The sequence below is a fragment of the Lynx canadensis genome, chromosome A2, assembly GCF_007474595.2.
Source record: "Lynx canadensis isolate LIC74 chromosome A2, mLynCan4.pri.v2, whole genome shotgun sequence".
Classification (NCBI taxonomy): Eukaryota; Metazoa; Chordata; class Mammalia; order Carnivora; family Felidae; genus Lynx; species Lynx canadensis.
Genome location: NC_044304.2, coordinates 160,438,714 through 160,463,757, shown reverse-complemented (window position 1 = coordinate 160,463,757; position 25,044 = coordinate 160,438,714). Strand labels below are relative to the sequence as shown.

Here is a 25,044-nt window from a genome sequence, read left to right as displayed (position 1 = left end):
CAAGTTGGTATGCCTCACTCCAAACAGGCTCTTCTATGGAATAAAATAACTTTATTTGTCTTGTTTCTGTGTCTTTTATAAAGCTGATAAGGACAACTGAATTAATAGTTACATGGCAAGAACAGATATGACCATAAAAAATGGCAAAATCATTACCGTAAAATGGATTCCATTTTTAAATTTTGTAGTAATAAAAAGAAGAGATAAGATTGCAAGAAATGTATTACACTACCCTTGTAAAGTTGCAAGAAACCAATGATGAGTAATTCTACATTGGTTAGCTAATGGTATGGTACAACCAAACATTTATCAAAATAAAAATGAGGTCCTTATGCATACAAACAACTCTTTATCATAAGTATCATTAGAAACTATAGAGACCCAAATGAACTCTTGAGGGTAAGGCTCTTAAAATAAAGAATAACATTTTAAGTACATAGCTATTACAAACTCATTTGATATTCATTTTAATTGCCATGACTATAATGAATATACTTTGTATTCAAACAGATGTCACAAGGAGTACTACAGAAGTTCCAATATAATTCAGTCTTAGTTAAGAACGAGTAAATGGATATTTAAAATTGAATGTTACCAGGAAGGAGGAAAAAAAAACCAATTACAGCAAACATTAGCTCCTTAAAACAGCAAATTAAAGATTTTTATTAAATTGTGTTCTTTCTTATTTGGACATATACAGAATGCCATCATTCGGAAACACTCGCTACCCCAACTACTCCTTTTCCTTGCTTCAGCTGTTCTACAGATTAGCTAGCCTGGAAAACAGAAGTTGGGCGGATGAAGAATGACTCAGAAGGGTGGGCTGAAATGGGGCGCCCCCGTGGCTCAGTCGGTTAACTGTTCAACTCCGGCTCAGGTCATGATCTCACAGTCCGTGAGTTCGAGCCTAACGTCAGGCTCTGTGCTGACAGCTCAGAGCCTGGAGCCTGTCTTCGAATTCTGTGTCTCCCTCTCTCTCTGTCCCTCCCCTGCTCATGCTGTCTCTCTCTCTCAAAAGTAAATAAAACATTAAAAAAAAAAAAAAAAGGGTGGGCGGAAATTCACTCTGTAACATTTAGAGACTGGTCTATGCAAAGGATTAAAAAATACTACAGTCCCAGTTTGGTTTGGCTGAAGGAGCAGGAAATTAGGTATGCCCTTTTTGTTTAATTGGCTAGACAAGCTCTAATATTTCCTTTAATCTTCTCCACCATGGAGAACTCAAACCTTAAAGTCTAACATGAGAGACCTTCATGCTTTAAATTAAAGATGGTGTTTCTTAGTGTATGGTCCACAAAACTACTCTTGAATGTTTTTTAAAAGCAAACATTCGTGGGTCCCAACCAAGTTCTACCGAATGAGAGTTCCAGGAATACGGCCATGCAATCAGCATTTTGATAGATCTGAGAATTCTTTTTTTTTTTTTTTAATTTTTTTTTTCAACGTTTATTTATTTTTGGGACAGAGAGAGACAGAGCATGAACGGGGGAGGGGCAGAGAGAGAGGGAGACACAGAATCGGAAACAGGCTCCAGGCTCTGAGCCATTAGCCCAGAGCCTGACGCGGGGCTCGAACTCACGGACCGCGAGATCGTGACCTGGCTGAAGTCGGACGCTTAACCGACTGCGCCACCCAGGCGCCCCGATAGATCTGAGAATTCTGATGCACACATGGGTTTAAACCAACTGCCCGAAGGTAGGATGAGATAATAGTTAAAATTATATAATGATGTATTTTCAGTTCATTCCAATTAGCAAACATTTATTAAGCACTAATCTCTTGTGAGTAAAAATTATACATATATATGTATATACATATACATATATATATAATTATGTATATATACATATGTATACATATACACACACACATCTTCAAAGGCAAGCAGCATATGATAAACTTATTTTCAGAGCATAATCTATTATGTACAATAATCATCTACAAATGTCTGGAAACATAATATCTGGAATCCCAAGAAAATAGTCTGCTATTGTGCAGATTAGCAGTGAACTCCTGACTTTGATTTAGTGTGTTGAATTTATTATTTTTTTATTTAATTTTTTTTAATGTTTATTCATTTTTGAGACAGAGAGAGACAGAGCATGAACGGGGGAGGGTCAGAGAGAGAGGGAGACACAGAATCCGAAACAGGCTCCAGGCTCTGAGCAGTCAGCACAGAGCCCGACGCGGGGCTCGAACTCACGGACCGTGAGATCATGACCTGAGCCGAAATCGGACGCTTAACTGACTGAGCCACCCAGGCACCCCGAACTTATTATTAGAAATGTAACTGAGTCCTGCTTAAAAACAGACTAGAAACTAGCCTTTGGCTTACCCTCCTTCAACGTCCTCAAACTGTGTCTCTGCCTCTGAGCACCTCAACACCCCAGCCACAATCATCTCTTCTTTCTTCAAACAGCAGAAGCACTAATTGTCTGAACCAATCGTGTCCACATGTACTTTTTTTTTTTTTTACAGATTTTACTTTTAAAGTTAATTTTTATGTATTTTGAGAGAGAGAGAGAGAGATAGAGAGAGATAGAAAGAGAGAGGGAGGGAGGGAGGGAATCCCAAGCAGGCTCCCAAGCCCCAGTGTGGGGCTCAAACTCAAACTGTGAGACCGTGACTTGAGCCAAAGAGAATCCGATGCTTAACCCACTGAGCCACTCAGGCGCCCCTAGATTTTACTACTAGATTCTAGAGCTTACACTTGTCTATAATTTCAGCGCATAAAATACACGCAAATCTTTAAAATACCATATAATGTTTTATTAGAACTCTTCTTTGTAAGCTATTCCACATAATACTGCCTCTAATCCAACACCGATTTGGGGCATCAAATAGCCCATGGGTCTGTGATGTGGCATGATGTCACTTCTATTGCTTACTATTACAAATAATCAGTACACTATTTGCTATTTATAAAGTCCTTAAGTGGATCAAACCCTGCAGTCAGCATTTAGTACACGTACTTATTAAATTCTCACTCACCTGCAATACGCATTATGATTCCTATCTGAATGAAAAAGACTGGAAACTGAGGCTTACGAGTTCAATCAACGCCACCCAAATCGCACACCTGAAGAGCGGCACGGCTGAAAAGTGTGGTCAGAGCGCATGCTTTATTTCTGCTCTGTCATACTACAGACGGAGGGATTTCGTTTTCTGTCAACGTCTTGAATTGGCGGCCAAGAACCCCAAAGCACACGGATCTCTATTTCCAGTGCATCCTTCGGACACTAGTTTTTATACCTTTAACGCACACGCACACCCCCCCCCACACACACACACACACACTCGGAAGCAATGCTAAAAGTAAGCCGTTCCACACCTAAACAATCAGGTCGAGCTCCTTGAGACAAACGGATCCTGTTAAATGACTGCAGACAGCAAAGGGCTCTGAATTCTATCGCTGTGCTACACGCTACTCATCTCGGGCGGCCTTTCAGCTTCTCCTTAAACACAACTGAACAGCTCAGAGGGCATCGCTTGAAAGTTCACAAGAGGCTCGGAGACACCTTTGCCCGAAGCCACGACTGATCATTAAGCACCAGAAACACTCGTGCACGTAAGTAGGTGCGGAAAGTTGAAAAACCTGGACGTTGCAGACCAGGGAATTTTTTTTTCTTTTTTCCTTAACATCGTACTTTGTCAGTTTCGTTCTCCAGAAAACAAACCAAGTGCGAGGTGACTTTGGTCACAGCTGCCTGCACTTGGGGAGGCCGGACTGGGAGATGCTAAGTCACACCTGTTGGGTGGTGGCCGTCATTCCAAGCACCAGCTGGGACAGTAATTAAAAGGAACCCTCCATTCACAGCCTACCTGGGGTGTTCAACAGCCTGGACATCTTGCAGAAGTAGGAGACGTACTGCTCACAGTGCTCAGCGCTGCTGGTGACGGCACTGATCTGGTCCATGGAGGCGCTGTAAACGAGCTGCGTCACGGAGTATTTTTCTGGGCTGTAGCCCGCCACCGTGGTCTGCATTTGCAAATCGTGAGACACGATGGTCCACACTTTGTCCTCTGTGGGGAGAAACATAACGACGAAAACGGGTCGTTAGGACGCAAATGCTTCCGCAAGCGGCAGAAAATAATTGGGCTCCACCTTCCCTGACTCAATGTAGAACGGGGTTGAGGACAGCTAACCTTAAACTTCTATCCGAGAAGTCCTGCTTGTACAGACAAAGTAGAAAGAAATGGGTTTTTGGTTTTTTTTAGTGTTTATTTTTGAGAGGGAGAGAGAGCGAGAATGCAAGCATGAACGGGGGAGGGGCAGGGAGACAGGGGGGCAGAGGATCCCAAGTGGGCTCTACGCTGAGAGCAGAGAGCCCGATGTGGGGCTCGCACTCACCAACTGTGGGATCGTGACTTGAGCTCAAGTCAGACGCTCAAGCGACTGAGCCCCCGGGTGTCCCGAAGTATTTCTTATTAAGAACAAATGCAAGATACCTCCGGAACACACAGAACGGACAGCTTATGTCTCCCGTTGACACTAATATCCACAGCCCACTATGTTCCCACTCCTTCCTGACGCTCTAACCCATCACACCTCTGATACAACAGTATCTGCACTTTCTGAAAGGAACTGTGCTCTCTCAGTCCTCAGAATCTTTGTCTATGCTGTTTGCGCTAATCAGAAAACGCACCCTCATCTTGTCAACAAATATTTTCACCTGACCTTTTGGATGAACCTGGACCCTGCATCTTGTTATTGAAATGCTCTATACCTGGGCAACAACACAAATGAGTAATTACCTTGATGTTTTGGACCCTGAAAATTTCCATGTGCGAAAAGGAGAAGCAAACGTAAGGTGGATGAGTCTGAAATATAACCCTATGTACTCTTGAATTTGAATTAGAAGCATCACTATGAACCCATAATTTTTCTTTTTTAAAAATGTAGACCTACGTCTTAGCTCTGACCACTGGAAAAGGCCCCAAACAAGGACAACCTGTGGCACCAGATTGTCATCACCCAACAGGATTTTTCATTAAGAGAAAACCGGGCTGCCAGGTGAAGTGACCGATTCTGGGGCTGAAAATGTACAAGATAAGCCTGGAACGTAACGTCACATGGAAACAAATGAGCTACTGGAAACGGAGGGCAGCTCAAAGCCCCCCCGGAACAGAGAAGGATGATTTTAACATCACTAAGAATCTCCTGCAATGGAATAAAATACATCTGGTATGTTTAATTCCAGGCGTTCATGAAAATAAAACGAAATGTTCAACTGTGGGAAATGCCAGATAACTAACTCATTGTTTTGAATTTTAGGAAATAAGGACAAAGAATCAAGCATCTAGTCTACCTTACCTGCATGTTCTGTAACATAATTAACGGTCTCTTTACGGACGTATTTCAGCTCATACATGAAGATTAACTGAGGGAACCAGAGGACCGTCGTTTGGGAACTTCTGACAAAAAGGAGCTAAGCAACGGTACTCACGGCTGGTACTACAACCACAAGCACGACCAGAGGAGCTGTGCCTTCTGGTGGGATTGGAACACAACGCTGCATGGCAGGCAGTGTTGGCCCACATCAAACCTGAATTTCATCGCACTTACAGTCCTCACTGCCAGTTCCTAGGACATACAGGGGGAGGGGACTATGTTAAGTGAGATCCGAGGGAAGAGTCCACAAAATCTCTGCAGTGTGAAACTCTACAGGTTACGCAATCTAGTTTCTTCCACAAATAAATAAGTTACAAGGGAACAGAGATTAAAAGAGACTTTCTGACCTTGTCCCTCACGTAGTTTTCCTTATTTCAGCAAATGACAACTCAGTTCTTCCAGCTGCTCGGGACAGAAGCCTCAGAGTTCCCGTTACACCCCCCACGCCCCTTCTTCCACACGCATCATCCAACCTCTCCGTGGATCCTGTCTGCTCTGCCTTCTACATTTGAGATCTGGGTGCACCTGACCTCCACCTCCCCACCGGTTCTGGTCAAAGCCCCCACCTGCTGCTGCCCACATCACACAATCCCTTCCACCCCTCCCCTGCTTCCACCCCTGCACCCTCACACCTACCCTCCACACAGAAGCCACGCTGAGCCTTTCGAAAATACGGCAAACTCGGATACTGTGCTCAAAGCCCTCACATGGCCCGGGGGGGTTTTGCTCAGAGTAAAAGACTAGTTGTTGAAACAGCCAGAGGCTCTCCACGACCCAGCTCTACCTTGCCCTGTTCCCTCCTGCTCTCCTAATGTCCCGCTTGTTCAGGGTGCTCCAGCCACACCGAGCTCCTTGCATCCCTCAAGCCTGCCTGCCAGCCTATCTTGGAGCCCGTGCTCTAGCTCTTTCCTTAGATAGCAGCAGGGGTCACCCCTCCTCCTCCTGAGGTCTGCCCTGAAGCCAACTTCTCCTTTGCTGAGCCCCTCCTCCACCACAGCTGCTTCCTATCTCCTTGTCCGGCTTTGTTTTCTCCATAGTATTTATCCCTCTCCAGCTGAGTGCCCATTTTCATTTTGTCTGTCCGTCTACGTTAGAAGGGGAGGAGGAAGGGGTTGTTTCCTCTTTTTGACAGAGAGAGAGCCAGGAAGGGAGAGAGAAAGAGGGAGACACAGAATCTGAAGCAGGCTCCAGGCTCTGAGCTGTCAACACAGAGCCCGATGCGGGGCTCGAACTCACAAACCGTGAGATCATGACCGGAGCCAAAGTCAGATGCTTAACCCACTGAGCCACCCAGGTGCCCCAGGAAGAGGTTGTTTTCAATGCTGTATGCACAGTGGTTAGAATAGTCATTACACATAAGAGACCTTGACAATACATTCATTGAATAAAAGAATTAAGAAAACATAAATAGAACACAAATAACCTGATCCAGGAACTTCTTAAATCACTTTGGTTCAAGTTCTGGCTCTGACCTTCCTCAGGGACCCTGGATGAGCCACGTCGTTCTAATCTATAATTTCCCTTCATCAGTTACAATGTGCCTCTGTATTAGAATCCTTTCCACTTTGCTCTTCTGAAACCAACTAAAGCAAGTTCAACTACGGTGCCCATGTAGTAACACGTTTTCCATGGGACAGGATGATCATTTTCCACGTTCACCTTTGGCCTGATCAGAACTGTCTTCCTTCAGCTGCTCTGATACAGCAACAAAATACAATATGTTCTAGTTATTCTGTCTCTTTCTGACATGATTCTGACCTCAAACGGATTGTCACCTATATCCAGACCTTCGCATTTACCTTCACCTAAGTAAAGATCTGTTAATTAAATACGGTGAACTTTATCTCCTTTCTGTTAAAATCAGCCTCTAGTATAGAGTTCTCAAATGTTTGACACTACTCGCTATTTACTTAAAAAAAAAAAAATCCTTACCAGGACCATGTCTTTGTTCTATAGCAATATTCCAATATTCCATGACTTTCATTCTTTAACTCATAATGAAACAGCATTCTACTCTGACCCTTTCTCAAGTATCATAAGCCCCTTTTTAATTTACACAAAATGATGTTCATAAAGGCAAACATTAATTAAGCAAGTAAAATAAAATGGTCACCCATTACGGTCTCTGTCAATAACTTTAAAAATATTAACCAAGGGGCGCCTGGATGGCGCAGTCGGTTAAGCGTCCGACTTCAGCCAGGTCACGATCTCGCAGTCCGTGAGTTCGAGCCCCGCGTCAGGCTCTGGGCTGATGGCTCAGAGCCTGGAGCCTGTTTCCGATTCTGTGTCTCCCTCTCTCTCTGCCCCTCCCCCGTTCATGCTCTGTCTCTCTCTGTCCCAAAAATAAATAAACGTTGAAAAAAAAAATTTTTTTTTTAAAAAATATTAACCAATATGTTAATATTGATGAGTTGCTAACATTTTGGTTCCAGTGACTGCTTGGCCCTAAACCCTACACCCACACATTTGAGCACACACATTTCTGTGCCAATCTTCTGGGCACCACGTTCTTTATATTTGTTTCATAGCCCATTCGCTCATTCGACAAACAGTACTGAGTATCCACTATGGATCAGATATGGATCTAGGCACTAGGGGAACCACAGAGGAAAAAAAAATTCTAAGTGTTTGCAGTTTACGTTCTTGTATTCTAGTGGGGGAAAAAACAGATAATAAACAAAAAAATTAAAATATCATATGTAGTTAGCAATTGATAATGGTGAGAAAAACTACATCGGAGAATGGAAGAGCAGGCTATGTGTAGATTGCAGTTTTAAAAATTTTAAGTATAATTGATATACGATGCCCTATTAGCTTCAGGTACACATCATAGTGACTCGATATTTTGATACATTGCGAAATGATCTCCATGGCAAGTCTAGTTACCACCTGTCACCATACTGAGTAATTACAATATTATCGACTCTATTCCCTATGCTGTACATTACATCCCCATGGTTTCCTTATTTTATAACAGGAAGTTTGTAGCTCTTAATTCCCTTCAATTATTTTGCCCATCCCCCGACCCCAACCCATACAGTAACCAAGTTTGTTTCCTGAATCTGGGAGTCTGTTTCTGTTTTGTTTCTTTTGTTTTTTAGATCCCACATATAAGTGGTTTCACATATAAGTGAAATCATATGGTATTTTTCTTTGTCTGATTGCATTTTCAGTTTTATTTATTTTTTTAATGTTTACCTATTTTTGAGACAGAGACAGAGCATGAACAGGGGAGGGGCAGAGAGAGAGGGAGACACAGAATCGGAAACAGGCTCCAGGCTCTGAGTTGTCAGCCCAGAGCCCGACGCGGGGCTCAGACCCACGAACTGTGAGATCATGACCTGAGCCGAGGTCAGATGCTTAACCGACTGAGCCACCCAGGTGCCCCTGTCTGACTGCATTTTTAAAGACCGAGGACAGCACAACAAGCCTCACTACGTGACATCTGAATAAATAAGATCATTGTCCAACAAGCCGTGTGAATGTCCGGGTAAAAGTATTCCAGACAGAGAAAGGGCAAATGAAAACGTTCTGGCTTGAGAATATTTCTGGTGTCGTTCAGGTATACAAGGAGGCCAGTGAGTGAGGAAGGAAAGAATAGCAGGAATTAAAGTTCGAGGTGTAATGGGGATGGGGGAGGTGTGTGACCCCAAAGTGAAATGGGAAGTCCTTGGCACAGGAAGGTTTGGAGCAAGTTAATGTGGCGTGCTTAAACTTATTCTCTGACGTACTATCCTTTATTTCATTAAAATTATATACTTCAGAAGGCTTGAAAAACATGTGTGTGTGCATAGATAGATAAAGATTTAAAACTTTTTACATTGTCATGGCATTATAAAAGGAAATCTGTAAACTCTATTTTAATGGCAGAAAGCAATTACTGTTGATGCATCTTGCAAATTATTTTTTAATGCTTGCCTATTACACATTGCAATGGCTCCTTTGGAACCATTAAATCTTAAGTGACAAATGGATATTAACACTTTTGCAGATATCCACCATCTAGAAGAAAGTTATACTGCATAGAGTTTCCTTTGCTAGTATCATAAGTGAAAAATTAAGAATCCTATTCCCATATTTGTAATGTGTTTATATACAACTTATATAATCTGTATTATCAGGTATGGGTGTAATGCAAATAGAAACCACTATGTATGGCTGTTTCATTTTTATGAAGAAGCAATTGATAAGCGAGTGTATTTCAAATACTCTCTTTGGATTAGTGTGTTATGAAAGTGCCTTCTGTGATTGCTGAGAGCTTACTCTCTGTCTCATCACGTAATCACATTTTTAAAAACTGTCACACTGTACAATGTTTTCAATACAGACAATATAATGATATTTTTCAAATATTGGGAAACATACGGAGCATACTGTGGAAACACATCCCTCTCCTTGGCAGTAAACAGGGTCTTCAAGATTACCCAGCTTAGTTATATTGACATGAGGATGTTAGAAATCTCTGCTACCTATGCCAGTGACCCCACATACTTGTCCTATCTGTTAATTCTCAAGTAATTCACTTCATGAGGACTCAAGTCGTCGTATGGCTGAAGTTCTGACCAGGAACTGACAGTCAGGAAATGACCCGTGGAAAAAAAGCAAAGAATAACTCCTCCCAGGACATAACCAATTTCTTTACCACGTATAGGCTATTTTTGACTCTTTTCCATGCTACCCATATACAATCTGAAGTTCACATTATAGAGCATATTGTAATAAAAGTCCAGTTGGAGCTGAATCCAGTAGAAAAAAGAAATTTGCGTGTCCTATACATTTGCATATGCATCTAAGGGTTTTTGATTTTCAAACAATATCACCGGTACTGGTTGAGGACTTATTTGTTCATCTGAGAGCTTTTTTTTCTCACCTTTATTCATATGAACTCTGAAATAATCTTTAAAAAAAGAGACTATTGTAGACTACCTAAATTTAAAATGGTACATATAACTTAGAGGGGCATAACCAACATCAACTTGCAGTCCAAATTCCTTACAAGTCCTTGTATCTATTAGTTACATTTCAGGAATGACTTTGGGTTTCTCCCTCTTACGATAACACAATGGGAAATGAACTATCGTATACGTATCACCCAAGATTTTTCATGTTGCATGTAAACCTTGGCCTGCTGGATAAAACTAGTGGGCCCAATTCTGTATATCCTCAAATTTCTCCTCTAATAAACTGCATTCCAATAACTTTATCTGTGGCTTTGTTTGGGCACAGGAGTCTTAATGGCTCTTATCCTGATTCCATCAAACAATGGTTGAGCCTTAACTATGAGCAAGATATGAGTAAGGATGTCCAATTAAATGCTACAGAAATTTCAGCCTTGGGGCTCCTGGGTGGCCCTGTTGGTTAAGTGTCCAACCTTGGCTCAGGTCTTGATCTCACAGCCCATGAGTTCAAGCCCCGTGTCAGGCTCTGGGCTGACAGCTCAGAGCCTGGAACCTCCTTCGGATTCTGTGTTTCCCACTCTCTACCCTTCCTCCCTTGTTCTCTCTCTCTCTCTCTCTCTCTCTCTCTCAAAAATAAATGAACATAAAAAAAATTTGCAGCCTTATAGGAAGACATATCCAAGGCAGGAAGCCTAACATTCGAAGGAAGCCATGTTCTCATGTGAAAAATTTTGAATCCCAAATAACATCAACATAAACATCTTAGAGAACATCCATTTTGACCATCTTCTATTAGAGATACAGAAGCCAAGTCTCAGGAGTGATAAGTCACTTGCCCAAATGACTATGAAGAGTTAGTGGCAAAATGATGGAGACTTTGTCTCCTAAATCTGGATTTAGTGCTCTTTTCACTCTTCATCCCTTTGACCCAGTGGTGACATGGTTGGTGACACATCAAAAATTGTATTGTCTTCTCCACAGGAACCCACTAATTTTCAGAGAGCAGACTTTTTAAATGACAACAATATACAACCTATTAAACATAGAAAAATGCCATAAAACAGTAATATAATTCAATATTGCACGCATTCACAGCTATTTATTGAGCTCCTGACCGTTTTCATCATGGTTAGGTTCTGGGGATACGAGAAGGACAAAGACTTGAATTCCTGTCCTCGACAAGCTTGTAGTCCATTGATGGAAAGAGAACAGTAAGCCTGGAATTACAGATCACAAACAAGTGCTAAAACAGAGATGTGCACAGGGCACCGTGACACTGTGAGTTCCTACAGAAAGTCCACGTGGCCCAGATTTAGAAAGCTGTGAAATGACCAAGTAGGTATGACACTGCCGGTGAATCAGAAAGGTTAAATAGTGATGAGCCACATGAAGGATAGGGTAAGACCCATTTTATTCTTCTTATAGTTAAGACCAAGTTCTTTGGAGACAAAAAGGATTTAATGGGTGGGCTCTAGATCAATTGGAAATTGAAGGGAAATGGAATAGTGAAGTATAAGATTCCAGAGCCCTGATAATTGTGCACGGGTTGGACGATCTAATGCACGGTCACAGGTAGGTGTTGAAAACCTGCGGAGAAAAAAGATCAACTCATATTTTACAAGTATTTCTTCAAGGCCATGTATGACATACCTACAGCTAACATCACCTTCAACAGTGGAAAGTGGAAAGCTTTTCCTCTAAGATCATGGACGAGCCAAGGGGAATAAGATTAGGGATATATATGGGCTTAATTTAATTTTATATTTGATGTCATACTTCCTACTCTGGGTGTTGGATATAAGCTAGAAATATTTCACATTGAAACAAACGATCAAAGTATACCTTATTTCACGTAAACTTTAGATGAAGATCCAGATTTACAAAGTAATAATCTAGGAAATATTAGTGATTTTACCTGAGCTGTGTGTGCTTCACTAAGTCGCAAAATAATTTCTTAAATAGTGAGCCACCTGTAGTTAGTTGTTTAAAGTATTAATTTTTACAGAATTGTTTGTAACTCTTTCAGATAAAAAGACTCAGCATAAGGTTAGGCTGTAATACAGGTTTCTTTTTTTCTTTTTTTCTTTTTTCTTTAGTCATTTGTAAGAGGATCTGTTTGAAAATCCCATCAGTCTTTCCAGAGTATAAGTCTGAAGACCATCCATTTCCTAGATCATTATTTTGTTTGGAAGACTTTCTCAATAAGTATAATCCTGTTGACATAATTTAAAGTATTAGCAATTCGGTATCACATTTTGCTCCCCCCCCAGTACCTATTGTGCAAGCATTCCAAGCATCTCTGTAGCCTAGCCTCCAATGACATAGGGGCCATTTCACCATGGCGGGCTGGGGTGGTTCCAGCCATTCACAATGGTAGCTCCGTACGGGCTCAGAAGGCATAAGCAGCTCTCATCCCGTGTGGAGAAATCAGGTATGTAAAGCAGATGGGGCCTCTGCAGGAAGCACCGGGAAAATGAGCTAAAAGTACAGATGACGTTCTGCGGGTGGTGGAAAGTGTTGATCATTTTCATGCTCACAATTCCAGCCCAAAGATGGATGACAAATCGAGTGCTGTGAACATGTAGAAATACTGGTGGATCATTCTCACCCACCTGAAGAACAATTTGGAGCTTCTTTGTGTCTTTTTACTAAGAAGGCATTAGCTATTCTCTGGGAAGAAGGAGATTTGTTAATGGTTTTGTTCCATCGTAGGGATGTTAAAATTCTTTCACAATACGGCCGGAGTTATTGACTGCATTTCTGTCAGCACTTAGACAAGCTAATCTTCCCTCCCCTTTGCGCTCACACTAGGTAGAGATGTGGTGCATGTGTTTGACCCTCATGAGTTCATCTCTGTGGCAACAAGGAGTTTTCTGCCCGGTGTGGCAAGAGAAAGCTGCTTTCTGGTTCTTGTTGCTTACAAGAGAAATTAGATTTTGATCTCAATTCCAACTTGGGACTAAGTAAATGTCACCCAGGATCAGTGACTGACCATTCCTGTGGACCTTTAAAGATAACACCTCCTGTTATTTTAAAAAATATCTTGAAACGTACTATATACTCTAGGCGGAAAAAAAAAATCACTTGAAATAATGATCTCCCACTCTGGTCTACCTCTTGCTGGGCTCTGACGGGTGGCCCAGTCTCGGGGCCTGGCTGTCTCCTGTGCCTTCAAGGCATCTCCCCCTGGTCTCAGAACTAACTCTTTCACTTCTATTTAGTCTTGGCTCAACTGGCATATCTCCCTGAGGCCCACCCTGCCTGCCTTATTCAAAGTTACAACCCACACTGCCCCTCACCTTCTCCATTTGTTGTCCCAGAGCACATGTGGCCTTCTAACATAGTATATAGCTTATTTATTTGTGATGCTTCTTTTGTGTTGTCTGCCTCTCCACCCCACCCCCACCTGCCTCAAAGCCTGTCAACTCCACTACGCTGGAGAATTTTTTTATACCTTTTTTTACTGGTGCATCTCAAATTCCGAGCAGTCTGCAAAAGTTCAATGCATATTGTGCTCATTATATACCTTATTCCTTTCTTCATTTAGTTTATAACAAACCTCTATCCCTATCATCTTTGATCATTCCTATGAAGTACCCATTTGAAATATAGTTCATGGGATTATAGATCACGCTAGAGAACTCGACAGTATTAAGCTTCAGAAAAACATTACGCATTGAGAAAGTGTTTACAGGTGAAAAAATCAAAGCGATACCGGAAATTACAGAGTACTGGTATTGTACTTGCGGCATTTACAAGAGGTGGAACTGCAATGATTTTTAAAAGAGCAACATAAAAATATACCTCAGGTGCAATGAGCATCTTAAAACCACCACCGATTCTATCCAGGGTGGAGAGTAAGACAGTAAGGGTCCTGTGCTAAGTACGTGGATGCCTCCTTCCACGACAAGAATGTCAGGAGCGGAGGGACTTTTGCTTAGGAACACCTTTCTATATTCCAAGCACTGTTCTAGGCCCTGGGCACACAAAGCTGAGTGAGGGCCATTAAAGCCACCAAAGACCTAGTGGAGGAGGAACCCAAAATAAGGAATTACGGTACAACCTTTACAAGTAACTGCTAATTTTCAGGCAATGGTCAGAATAATCCAAGCAGTAAGACTTAGTGTATAAATCATAAACCCACCTATCACCCACACCAAGTTCTTTAACACATGTGGCGCTTTAATATTCTCTAGTATTGTACTTTAGGTATATTTTAGTGTTGGGGAATTTTATTTTCTGTTAGCACTGAGTTTAAACCTAACTTGCAACAGGCGAACTTGAGAAATGACATTCTTCCTGAAGTTTCCGAGAAGCTTTGATATAGCAGAAAACATACAATTGGAAATGACAGTTTGATTCATTATTAACAGAACAGAATCTTACCACATGACCTTTCCTTTCATGTTGACCCAAGCTCACATCACTGCTCCCTGAAATTTTGGGAGATCAAACATATCCTAGCAGTTTACCTCTTTAGGGACACTAAGGGCTGTGGTGTAAGTAATCCTTCCCATTAGAGGATTTGTGGCTGTTCTCCCTTCTTCCAACCCAGGCACGAGGCTTCATTAAAAATTTTTTTTCTTTTCTTTATTTATTTTTGAGAGAGACAGAGATAGTGCGAGTGGAGGAGGGACAGAGAGAGAGGGAGAGAGAGAATCCCAAGCAGGCTCCATGCTGTCAACACAGAGCCCAAAGTAGGGCTTAAACTCATGAAAGCATGAGATCATGACCTGAGCTGAAACCAAAAGTCAGACGCTTAACCAACTGAGCCACCCAGGCGTCCCCCCAAAAATTGTGCTGACGATACAGATAACATTTATCACCTTGGAAGAAAATCCCCAAATAATCAACTTCTCTAAGTATTTAATTTTCCCCATTAAGTCAGTTTCTCTTCACTGAAGCAGACCCCATTGTGAGGAACATTAGCAAGACAGTCTGACAGATTAAGTTCCTTGGTAAGGATAATTAGCTAGAAATAACTTTTTAGGGAAAGAAACCCTTAAAATATCAGAGTTAACATATACAAAGGAAGTGGAACTGGTGTTCTCACTTTCATTTCAACAGAAGTACAAATGTATTAGGTGATTTCACTTTTTAAAAATGATTCTCTGTGAAGCTTCCTAAATCCTAGGCTGACTCTCAACGAAGCAAGTTCTGCCCTGATCCAAAAACACAGCCACCTGCCCTAGCTCTTAGTCCATCAGGGTTCAGATGGTTAAGCACTTTGCAGAAAATACTGCCCACTTCCCAATCCCCAGTACCACACCAAGTTCAAGTTAGATGTCCTTCCATCTCCATCTGGTTCCTAAAAATCTAAGTTTACCAGTGGGTTTGCATTTCTCGTAGCATGTTTGTAACATATTTTTTGTAGCCACCACTTGTTAAGTTGCCAAGGGCAATGTGGGCATCACTGTCCTTGCTTAATCCTTATTATCTAACAGAATATCTGGTGGAGGGGACTCAAGTGCTCAATAAATGTGTACTGAGCCAACAAAGCAGTATCAGGCATGATAAAGTTAATTCATATTCTGGGACCCACAAAATGGAGGCTGCCCAATTGTGAAACAATTGGGGAACTTGAACACTGGATATTTAAAGACATTAAGAAATTATGATTGGTTTTTAGCTGTGAGGATGTGATTGTGGATATGCTTTTTAAAAAAAGAACCATGATCTTTCATAGATACAGGCTAAAATATCACTGATGCCTGGGGCTTGTTTCAAAGTAATTCCATGGTGGGCAAGAGGGAGACCATTGAAACAAAACTGGCTGTCACTGGCAACTTGTAGAAGCTGGGTTATGGGCACCCAGGACCTCGTACGGCATTCTAATTTTGGATATGCTTGGAGGCTGATCACCCAGCAGAGAAAACACACACTTCTCACAATAACCAAGGGATTCTTACAATTTGTATTTATTTCATGTAGAGATTTTAAAGCCTATTTTTTTTTTTTATCTTGGATAAGGGAATGACTGTCTCATGAATATTGACATGACCTATTATCACCACCCCTCCATTTTTAGAAAATAGGATATGATTAAAATAATTAATGTGCAAAATTATCAAATATAATTTTAGAGGGCAGTGGGTGTTTATTTGGAAACACAAGTAACCATTGGGAGGGGGAAGTAAAAGAAGGAGGGCAAGTGGAAGGAAGGAAGGGAAGGAGAAGGATGGGAGGAAGAAATAAAGGAGGGAAGGAAGAAGGATGGAAGGAAGGGAGGATTAAGGAGGCGGGGTAGTTCTGGGTAGTGATGGCTCTTCGTTTCTTCTTTCCTCCCTTTTTCTTTCCTTCTCTCCTCAAGCCTTCCTCTTCCCTTGACAAAACTTTTAGAGAAAAAGAGACCTGGAACATTCTGTAGCATGCAGAATGGGATCTATGCTATAAAAGGTGAGGTGAAGGTGGGTCACCTAGTGATCAGGAACAAGACGTGGCAGAGACTGGGAAGCTCTAGTCCGCCTCCTCTTTGTAAAGTCCTCAAGGTGGAAACACTTCTTACAGTTTGAAATGGACGGAAAAGTCGAAAGAAGAAGAATATTTCATGGCACATGGAATTTGTATCCAATTCACACGTCCACATCCATAAATGGAGTTTTACTGGGACACAGCCAGGCTGATTTGTTTACACATTGTCTTTGGTTGCCCTGCCCCATGAAGACAGAGTCAAATAGTTGTGACAGATGCCGTGTGGCCCACAAAGCCTAAGATATTTACTCTGTGGCCCTTTACAGAAAAAGGTTACTGACCCTTCGGCAAAAGTGACAAGTGAGAAAGCGGAAAGAAGGAAGAAAAACACTAGCTTTATAGGATTTTTAAGCCTACGGGATTGAAACTGAGAGATGACAGCTCGAAAGGAGTGATCAAGTAATAGGACAAATCAGTGGAGGATGACAGAGGAAGATGTAACCCACCCAAGCCCAGGGTCCCTTCTCATTTCCTGCATGAGGAAAGAGCATAATCTAAGTATAGACTTTGACAGACATCTGCAATTTTTTTGTACAGGTATACTCAAATTCTCCGATTGAGTGATTTTCACCTACTGTGGTGAGTACAAAGTTTTCAAATATAAAAACCTGAGAAACACTATCAAGGTGTTATCTGACATCTATGAATCCAGCTGAACCTACCGTACTGGGCTGAAGAGCGTTCTTACAAAATCTGTGACCTCCCAGACCCTGTAAATGTGCCCTCATTTGAAAATAGGGTCTTTGCAGGCGTAATCCAGTTTAGATGGGGTCAAACTGGATTACGATGGGTCCAAATCCCGTGCCCGGTGTCCTCGTAAAAAGGGAAATGTGGACATACGGACATAACACCGTGTGACAATGAAACAGACATTGGAGTAATGTAACCACAAGCCAAGGAACGCTGAGTAGGGCAACTTCCAGAAGATGGAAGGCTAAGAAAGGGTCTCTCTAGAGCCTGCGGAGAGCACACGACCCTGTGGCCGCTTGACCCCTGAGGTACAGCCTCCAAGACGATAAGAAAATTAATTTCTCTTATTGTAAGCCACCCATCCATTCGGTGGTCCTTTGTTATACCTACCAATCACCTTTATGCCCTGGACCAAGTGTTTTACTCCAATCCTGTATTCCAGATAAAAGAGGAAAGCAGTGGAGTCCTCATAACATCGCCTTACGTTGGACAGTTTCATCCAGCATGGTGGTAAATGGAGGACACAGATAGTTGATATCCTTAACAAGCTCACAGCCTAGGACTTGTGTGTCGATGTTGGGGAGGCCTACAGGGGGGGACACCGGATGGAAAGGGTGTGCTTCGTATGGAGTGCTGATCTGCGGGGGCAAGGCTCTCATGTAGCTGCAATCACCCCACAGGGGTGTGGGATGCCTGCCTCATGCCTTTTGCTTCCAATGTGGATACAGTTAATGATCCTTAGAACTCCTCTCTCCCACTCCACGATGTAAGTGGTTTCCTGCACTGCCTTCCACCTCAGGACAGTCATAGGGAGGTGCCAGCCATTCTGGTATTTGCTTGACCTACTGTCGCTGGCAGTGCTGAGGACTGGTAAGCCTTGGGTATTATTATTCCAGATCAACACTCACCGTGGGACAACACGGTGTTAGTGACCGGAGCAAGACACAGGTGCCTCGCAAAGGCCTGAAGCGGAAGAAATAATCAACTGATTAGATTCCCCGGAGAAATATTTCCGAATTGCTAATGAGGGTCAGATGTGAAAATCTGAAGTTCCCACTTTTGCTGAGAACAGTCCCTGCTGCTTATGAAGGAATATGGGTTATGTGTGTCTGTAGCGGCAGGTGGTGTGGGGGTGGGGGGTGGGGCAGGGAATCCAAAAGAGAGGATTTAAACCTGAGAAAGGTACTTCTCTGAGATGAGCTTAAGGTATTTCTTATCTAACTTGTATGGTATCAGTGGGCATCACCAAAGTTCGTTCGTTCATTCATCTGTCCATTCATTCATTCATTCATGCAATAACCATGCCCACTTACTCTAGACCTCTAAGCCATAAGTTTGTTCATGGTGAATAAAACAGACCTGGCCTTGACTTTCAGAGACTGTAACGGAGATCAAATAGAAAAAAAATTGAATGAAAACTCAATGAGATAGGTGATTTGAAGGAAATAACCAGATAACAGTGTTAAACAGTAACAGAGAGGAAGCCCCTAGGGCAAACAGGGGCAAACTCGGCTCAATGGGTATTTAAACTGGTCCTAAAAGATGAAGGAACTGGTGGTCGAGGATGAGGGAGCCAGGGTCAAGTGTGGAACAGGGGAAAGTTCCAGGCAGAGGGAGAAAATGGCGCAAAGGTGGGTTCAGGAAGCAGAGGGGACTGAAGGAGGCAGGTGCGGTCCGTCAGGCTGAGGAGTCCTCCTGTGCAGGGCGTGAGGCCCTCAGAAAAATGCAAAGTATGATAGGAAGCCTGGAGAGGTTCCAAGCAGAGAAGCAACACATCCAACGTCTGTTTCTCAAAGGTCACTCTGGCTGTTATTTGCAGAGCAGGTAAGAGTCGATAAGAGTAGAAGCAGACAGGCCATGTATAGCTCTGAATAAAACCCTGCATAAAGAGGACAGTACCAAGAATTAGGGTGTTGGCAGCAGAAGTTAGGTGCATGGGTTTGAAACGCATTTGATAGAAAAAAAAGAAAAAGAAAAAAAATTACTGATGGGTTGGATCCAGCAGGTAGTCGAGGGGGGAAGGGAGGGGGAGACAGACAGAGTCGGGTGATGGGGCAGAAAGAAGTAGACGATGTAGGATGAATGCCAGCCAGCTTTCTGGCTTAATAAACAGGTAAATGAAAGAACACATTTTTGCTGGTGGAGTGATCAAAAGCTCCATTTTTAACAAGCCAGACTTGAGGTGCTCAGGAGACAGTTAAATGTTTGTATCAAGTAAACAACTAGATATAAGCATCTGGGGCCTAGAATAAAGGTCACAGCTGGAGAGGTGGACATCTGTGTGGCAGCATATAGATTGCATTCAGTGCCATGGAAATTAAAAGAGGTAACTGAGGGGGAATGTGTAGAAAGAGCAAGACAAGCCCAGGACAAGGCTTGGGGACCCTAACTTGCAGAGGCTTCAAAGGAGACTGAGGTCAGTAAAATTGTAAGTTTCTAGCAGTCAGACAGGGCGTGTCCGCAGTGCATCCCTCAGTGTCTTCCCTACTCTACCCTCAGCAACTCCAACTTCCGAGGGTCTCAGGACAGGTAACAAGGCAAAAGGGAATAGCCCCGCAAGAATTGTTCAGGTTAAGTGCTGTGCGCTCAAATGATCAAGTGCTGGCTGTAATTGGAAAAGCATTTTGAGAAATGAGCTAAGGCTGTAAGTTATAATGGGAAGCAAGATGAATACTCTTCAGAAGATCATTTGCTTCCGTCGAACACATTATTGCAAATGAGATGATGTACATCAGCAGGGAATATTTCAAGCCACCTAACGTTTTTAAGCGTCCCTATAAAAATCCTGAAACTTTTTCAACTCAGAAGTATGACTTACACATCGGATAGAGTAACATTTATATCCAGACCTGCATGACATTTCCAAAACGAGGCTTCTTTGGAGATTAGAAAAGAAGGCATAACAATACCATTGCAGGCATAAATCGGTGAATCTTTTGAGTGCTAAGGTTGAGAGATGGCAAATACGGATCGGGGCCACTAAATCAAGACATGAGTCACAAAGGTAAGAAGGGGATGCGTGAAAAGTTTACTGGCTGTGAGAGGAGAGGAAGTGGCGCGTTAAGAAGTGCGAACATTTATGGGTGTATTAATAATCTCTTGGTTTAAAGAGCCTCGTGTGGAACTTCTCCCAGGTCCCGTCTCCCTTTCTTAGCCGCCCGCAAACAACCTGCATATTTCTCCATTCTCCCTACGCTCGGGATTTCCATCCAAGCAGAAGGTGGGAGAGGAGGGTCTTCTGTTTCTCCTCTTCTGCCTCTCACTCTCTTTCCACTTCAATCCCCATTGGCTGTTTCTCATTCCTTTCCACGTTTGTTGGCTTGTTTGTTTCTTCTTTTCTCCTCTCCTCCCTCTCTCTTTCTCACGCACCGTCCACAGAGAGGGTTGGGGTTTTTTTTCCCACTTGTGCGGCACGAACTTGTTTTTAGCCGTATTCTTTCTTCCTCAAAAGCGCACTTTAATCTGTTTTGACTGTGATACAACGTGGCTTTAGAAGTTCAAGAAAAATCGTTTCTTCCTCTAAAATGGCCGTCTCACTATGAGTTTCTATAAGCCTAATTTGAGGCTCAAAAGTGAGTAAGAACTCTTCTTTCCAGGGAATACCTACTCTCCCTTCCCTGGAACAACAGACTTAGTCTCAAGACTTGCCTGAGTCCCTTAGCAAGGATAGAAAAGGGATGGAGAAGGGAACGCTCTGGAAAGAGAGCACATCAGATGGCATTTCAAAGCATGTCCTTGCCCCAGTGGTATCACTTACATATTGTTACACACGCTGTGTGTTCACTTATAAGTAGGTGGTCAAGCCCCTCATCAAAGGCTACCTTCTTGCTCTAGGAAACCTTGCTCACTAGGGCATTTGGTGACATGTGTGACTTTATGGCCAGAGACCTGGTGGGAACGTCTCTTGCCACCAGGAAAGCCGCTGTCAGCTCTGGGAACTGAGACACCAGGAGACGCCAACTCCTCTGGACTCATGGCAGTGGAGACAGAGGAGCAGTTGGAAGGTGGTAATACGGTAATTCTTCCACCTGTGTAATTAACCCGTGTCCGCATCTCATTGTGAAAATGGGGGTTATCTGCTCATTTTATGAGGTTGTCTTGAGGACTAAATGGGAAAACGCACGAAAAACACTTAAGAGAGAACCAGTTGCCGACCCAGCACCCACACAGTGTCAACGATTGTTGTTGTTTTGGGTCCTCCTCATCTGTCGGTCTTCAAAATCCTGAGAAATGGGGATAGCAAAGCTGGATACATACCAAGCAGTTGGAAGCAAAAGTGGTAACGTTACTGCCTTCATAAACTCTTAAAACAATTTTTTTTTAATGATTATTTTTGAGAGTGAGAGACAGAGCATAAGCGGGGGAGGGGCAGAGAGTGAGGGAGACACAGAATCCAAAGCAGACTCCAGGCTCTGAACTGTCAGCACAGAGCCCGACGTGGGGCTTGAACCCATGAACCGTGAAATCATGACCTGAGCTGAAGTCAGAGACTCAACCAACTGAACCACCCAGGGCCCCCTCATAAGCTCTTAAATCTCCATATTCCAGAATGCCTCAGCTCAAACAGTAGAATTACATGTACAATAAATGACGACAGTCATTATCGTGATAGCGAACACCAGCATTATTTATGAACTTAGTTTGTAACAAGTATCTCATTTAATCTTAATGCAACTTTACACCACAGGTCCTTCAAAATGACTAGTTTACAACTGACCCAAGTCTTCTGACTACAGAGCCAGCAGACAAATGGAACAGTTGAAATTAATCATAGAGATGGGTCATTCGTGGTGCAGTTCACTTCCAAGGCCTCTCAGAGGAAGGAGAATGAGCACATTCACCAGGTTCCTGGGCTTCTCTGGGCTTCCATTTCCTCACTCGTAAATGAGGCTATATACACCCGAAGACCCGTAAGACTCCTTCTATCTCTGAAACTCTATGGCTCTATCATCTAACCGCGGAGATACCCAGCACGTGGAGGAAAATCAGAGGGAAGGCTCCCCCAAACCATACAATGATTATTATATCCTTTCCAAAAATTACAATGACTATCCCTTTCTGCACTTCTCTTCAGCGAAAGTTACCCAGCAAGGTTGCCTCAAGGGCAGTATCTGTTCTGTGAGGGCCACAGAAAAATGAAAACATTCAGGTGATGACACCCGAGATGACGACACTTTAATGGAAATAACGTTTTGAGTGACGTTTAATGCTTTTGTCCAAGTCTCTGCGTTGCATCCTGTAGCTATCCGATATGTGAACGGCGGGGGTGACTCTCACCTTCAGAGCGGCAGGGTGCGACCATGTGGAAGAGTTTCTCTAGAACAGCAGATAATTTTAACTCGAAGTAACCCTTGATCAGAGATGAGACTGCTCATTTGTCCTCAGGGCCCAGGCCTGGAGAAGTCATAAAGGGCGTAATGGAAATTTCACAGTGGTTGGACAAGTTTATCCTCCGAGCCCTGTTATGTGTTTTATTTTCGTTTCCACAGAAATGCAGACGTGGGGCCGGATAATTTGTTTCAGATGCCACTTTGGATTTTTTTTTTTTTAAAGCAGGGAAATGTAAAGAAGAATACAATTTGAAAATGTTGTGAAAAGGGAGGTAAATGTATTAACATGAGTAGAGAGTCGTGGGACATTTCATAGAATGAAGGCTATATGAAAAATACAGGAAAGTAGGAAAAAGGAAATAAATTATACAGTTTCACCACCTGTCAACAAAGAACCACCACTTTTATTTTTATTATTATTATTTTTAATGTTTATTTATTTTTGAGACAGAGAGAGACAGAGCATGAGTGGGGGAGGGCAGAAAGAGAGGGAGACACAGAATCCAAAGCAGGCTCCAGGCTCTGAGCTGTCAGCACAGAGCCCAACATGGGGCTCAAAATCACGAGAGAGAGAGAGACAGAGACAGAGACAGAGACAGAGAGAATCCCAAGGAGGCTCTTCCCTGTCAGCACGGAGCCCGATGCAGGGCTCAAACTCATGAACCGTGAGATCATGACCTGAGCCAAAGTCAAGAGTCGGACACTTAACCAACTGAGCCTGCTAGGTGCCCCCTAAGGGTTTATTTTTAACTATAATTGATTACTTCTATAATATTGGCATTAGAGCATTAAAATAATATAGCAAAATATTCCTTCTAGCCAATATGTTTTATTCATTCATTCATTTACTCACTCACATATCAAATATTTCCTAAGTGCCTAAGAGGAACATGCACTTCGCTATACTAAAGACACAGGTCTAAATCAAGACACAGCCTCTGCTCACACAGCACTCTCAGTTCAGGGCAGAAATAATTGTACTGTATTGTGCTGATGCTCTGAGGGCGCATGGGAGAACAGCTAACTTAAACAACGTTGAAAATCGCAGTCTGTTAATCGTTTTTGCAAAGGATGATATTGAGCTTTTTGGACTATATCAAGTAGTCATGTGAAAAGACTTGATTGGGACTTCAAGCAAAGAGAATTTGAAAATGCCGAGAGATGTAAGCAGTCTACTCTCGCTGCAGGTGAGAGAGTGGCCGGGTCATGTAGACAGGTATAGTTCCTTGAGCACTGAGGTGCTGGTGGGCACTATCCTTGTGGTTGCTGGAGAACAAATGAAGGATTTAAGCAGCATGAAACGTGGTCAAGTTTTCATTTTTGCATGGTTATCTGCTAGTTTGGGGAGAACCGATGATAAAATATATGAACGCAAATTATGAAACCAATAGAAAATGACGTTAAAAATGGAGAAGGGGGGGATTAAATGGAAAGATACCACTATGGACTGAATTGTGTCCCTTTAAAATTCATATACTGAAGCCTCAACTCCCAGGGCCTCAGACTGCGCCTGTAGTAGGAGAGAGGGCCTTTGGAGAGGTAGGTAAAGGAAAATGAGATCATATGGGTGGGTCCTAATCCAATAGCACTGGTGTCCTTGTAAGAAGAGGACACCGGGAGGCACTCATCCAGAGACAAGACCACATGGGGACACACAGGGAAGGCGGCCATCTGCAAGCCAAGGAGAGAGGCCTCGGAAGAATCTGACCATGCTGACACCTTGATCATGGACTTTCAGCCTCAGAACTGTGAGAAAGTGAGAAAATTAATCTGTGACTTCAGTTGCCCCACTGAGCAAACTAACAGATGCTGAGGAAATAGAAATGAAAGTACTTGTTGACTAAAGGGGAGGAAAGTACTTGTTGACTAAAGTACTTGTAGTCAAAGGGGAGGAGACAGACAAGAAAACTTAAAGTGTTTTGATTTGGATGACAGGTTAATAGAGATGCCTTGCACCCAGTTGGGAAACCCCAGATTGCAGTGGATGGTGCACTGAGATTGGCAAGTGAGAGTCAGAGGAGACTCTCTGAGAAGAGATGGTCAGCGCGGCATTAAAAATACAATGTGAAGTTCAAGAGAGGGGGTATAGGGTTCTGTTCTCTCTCAGTGAAACAGTTTCCTTTCAGGTATTTGCATGCACCAATCCCTCGTTTAGAAATAAGGGCTTGGGGCACCTGGGTCGCTCAGTCAGTTGAATGTCAGACTTGACTTCGGCTCAGGTCATGATCTCATGGTTTGTGAGTTCGAGCCCCATGTTGCGCTC

At 42.8% G+C, this 25,044-nt stretch overlaps 1 protein-coding gene across 1 annotated transcript in view; it reads right to left on the bottom strand.

Annotated features, from left to right (window-relative positions):
- Positions 1 to 25,044, bottom strand: part of CNTNAP2 (contactin associated protein 2) — a 1,395,900-nt gene that overhangs the window by 662,876 nt on the left and 707,980 nt on the right. The window contains 1 exon segment of the mRNA XM_032592507.1: positions 3,823 to 4,023. Within this exon segment, the coding sequence (XP_032448398.1) occupies positions 3,823 to 4,023 (201 nt within the window).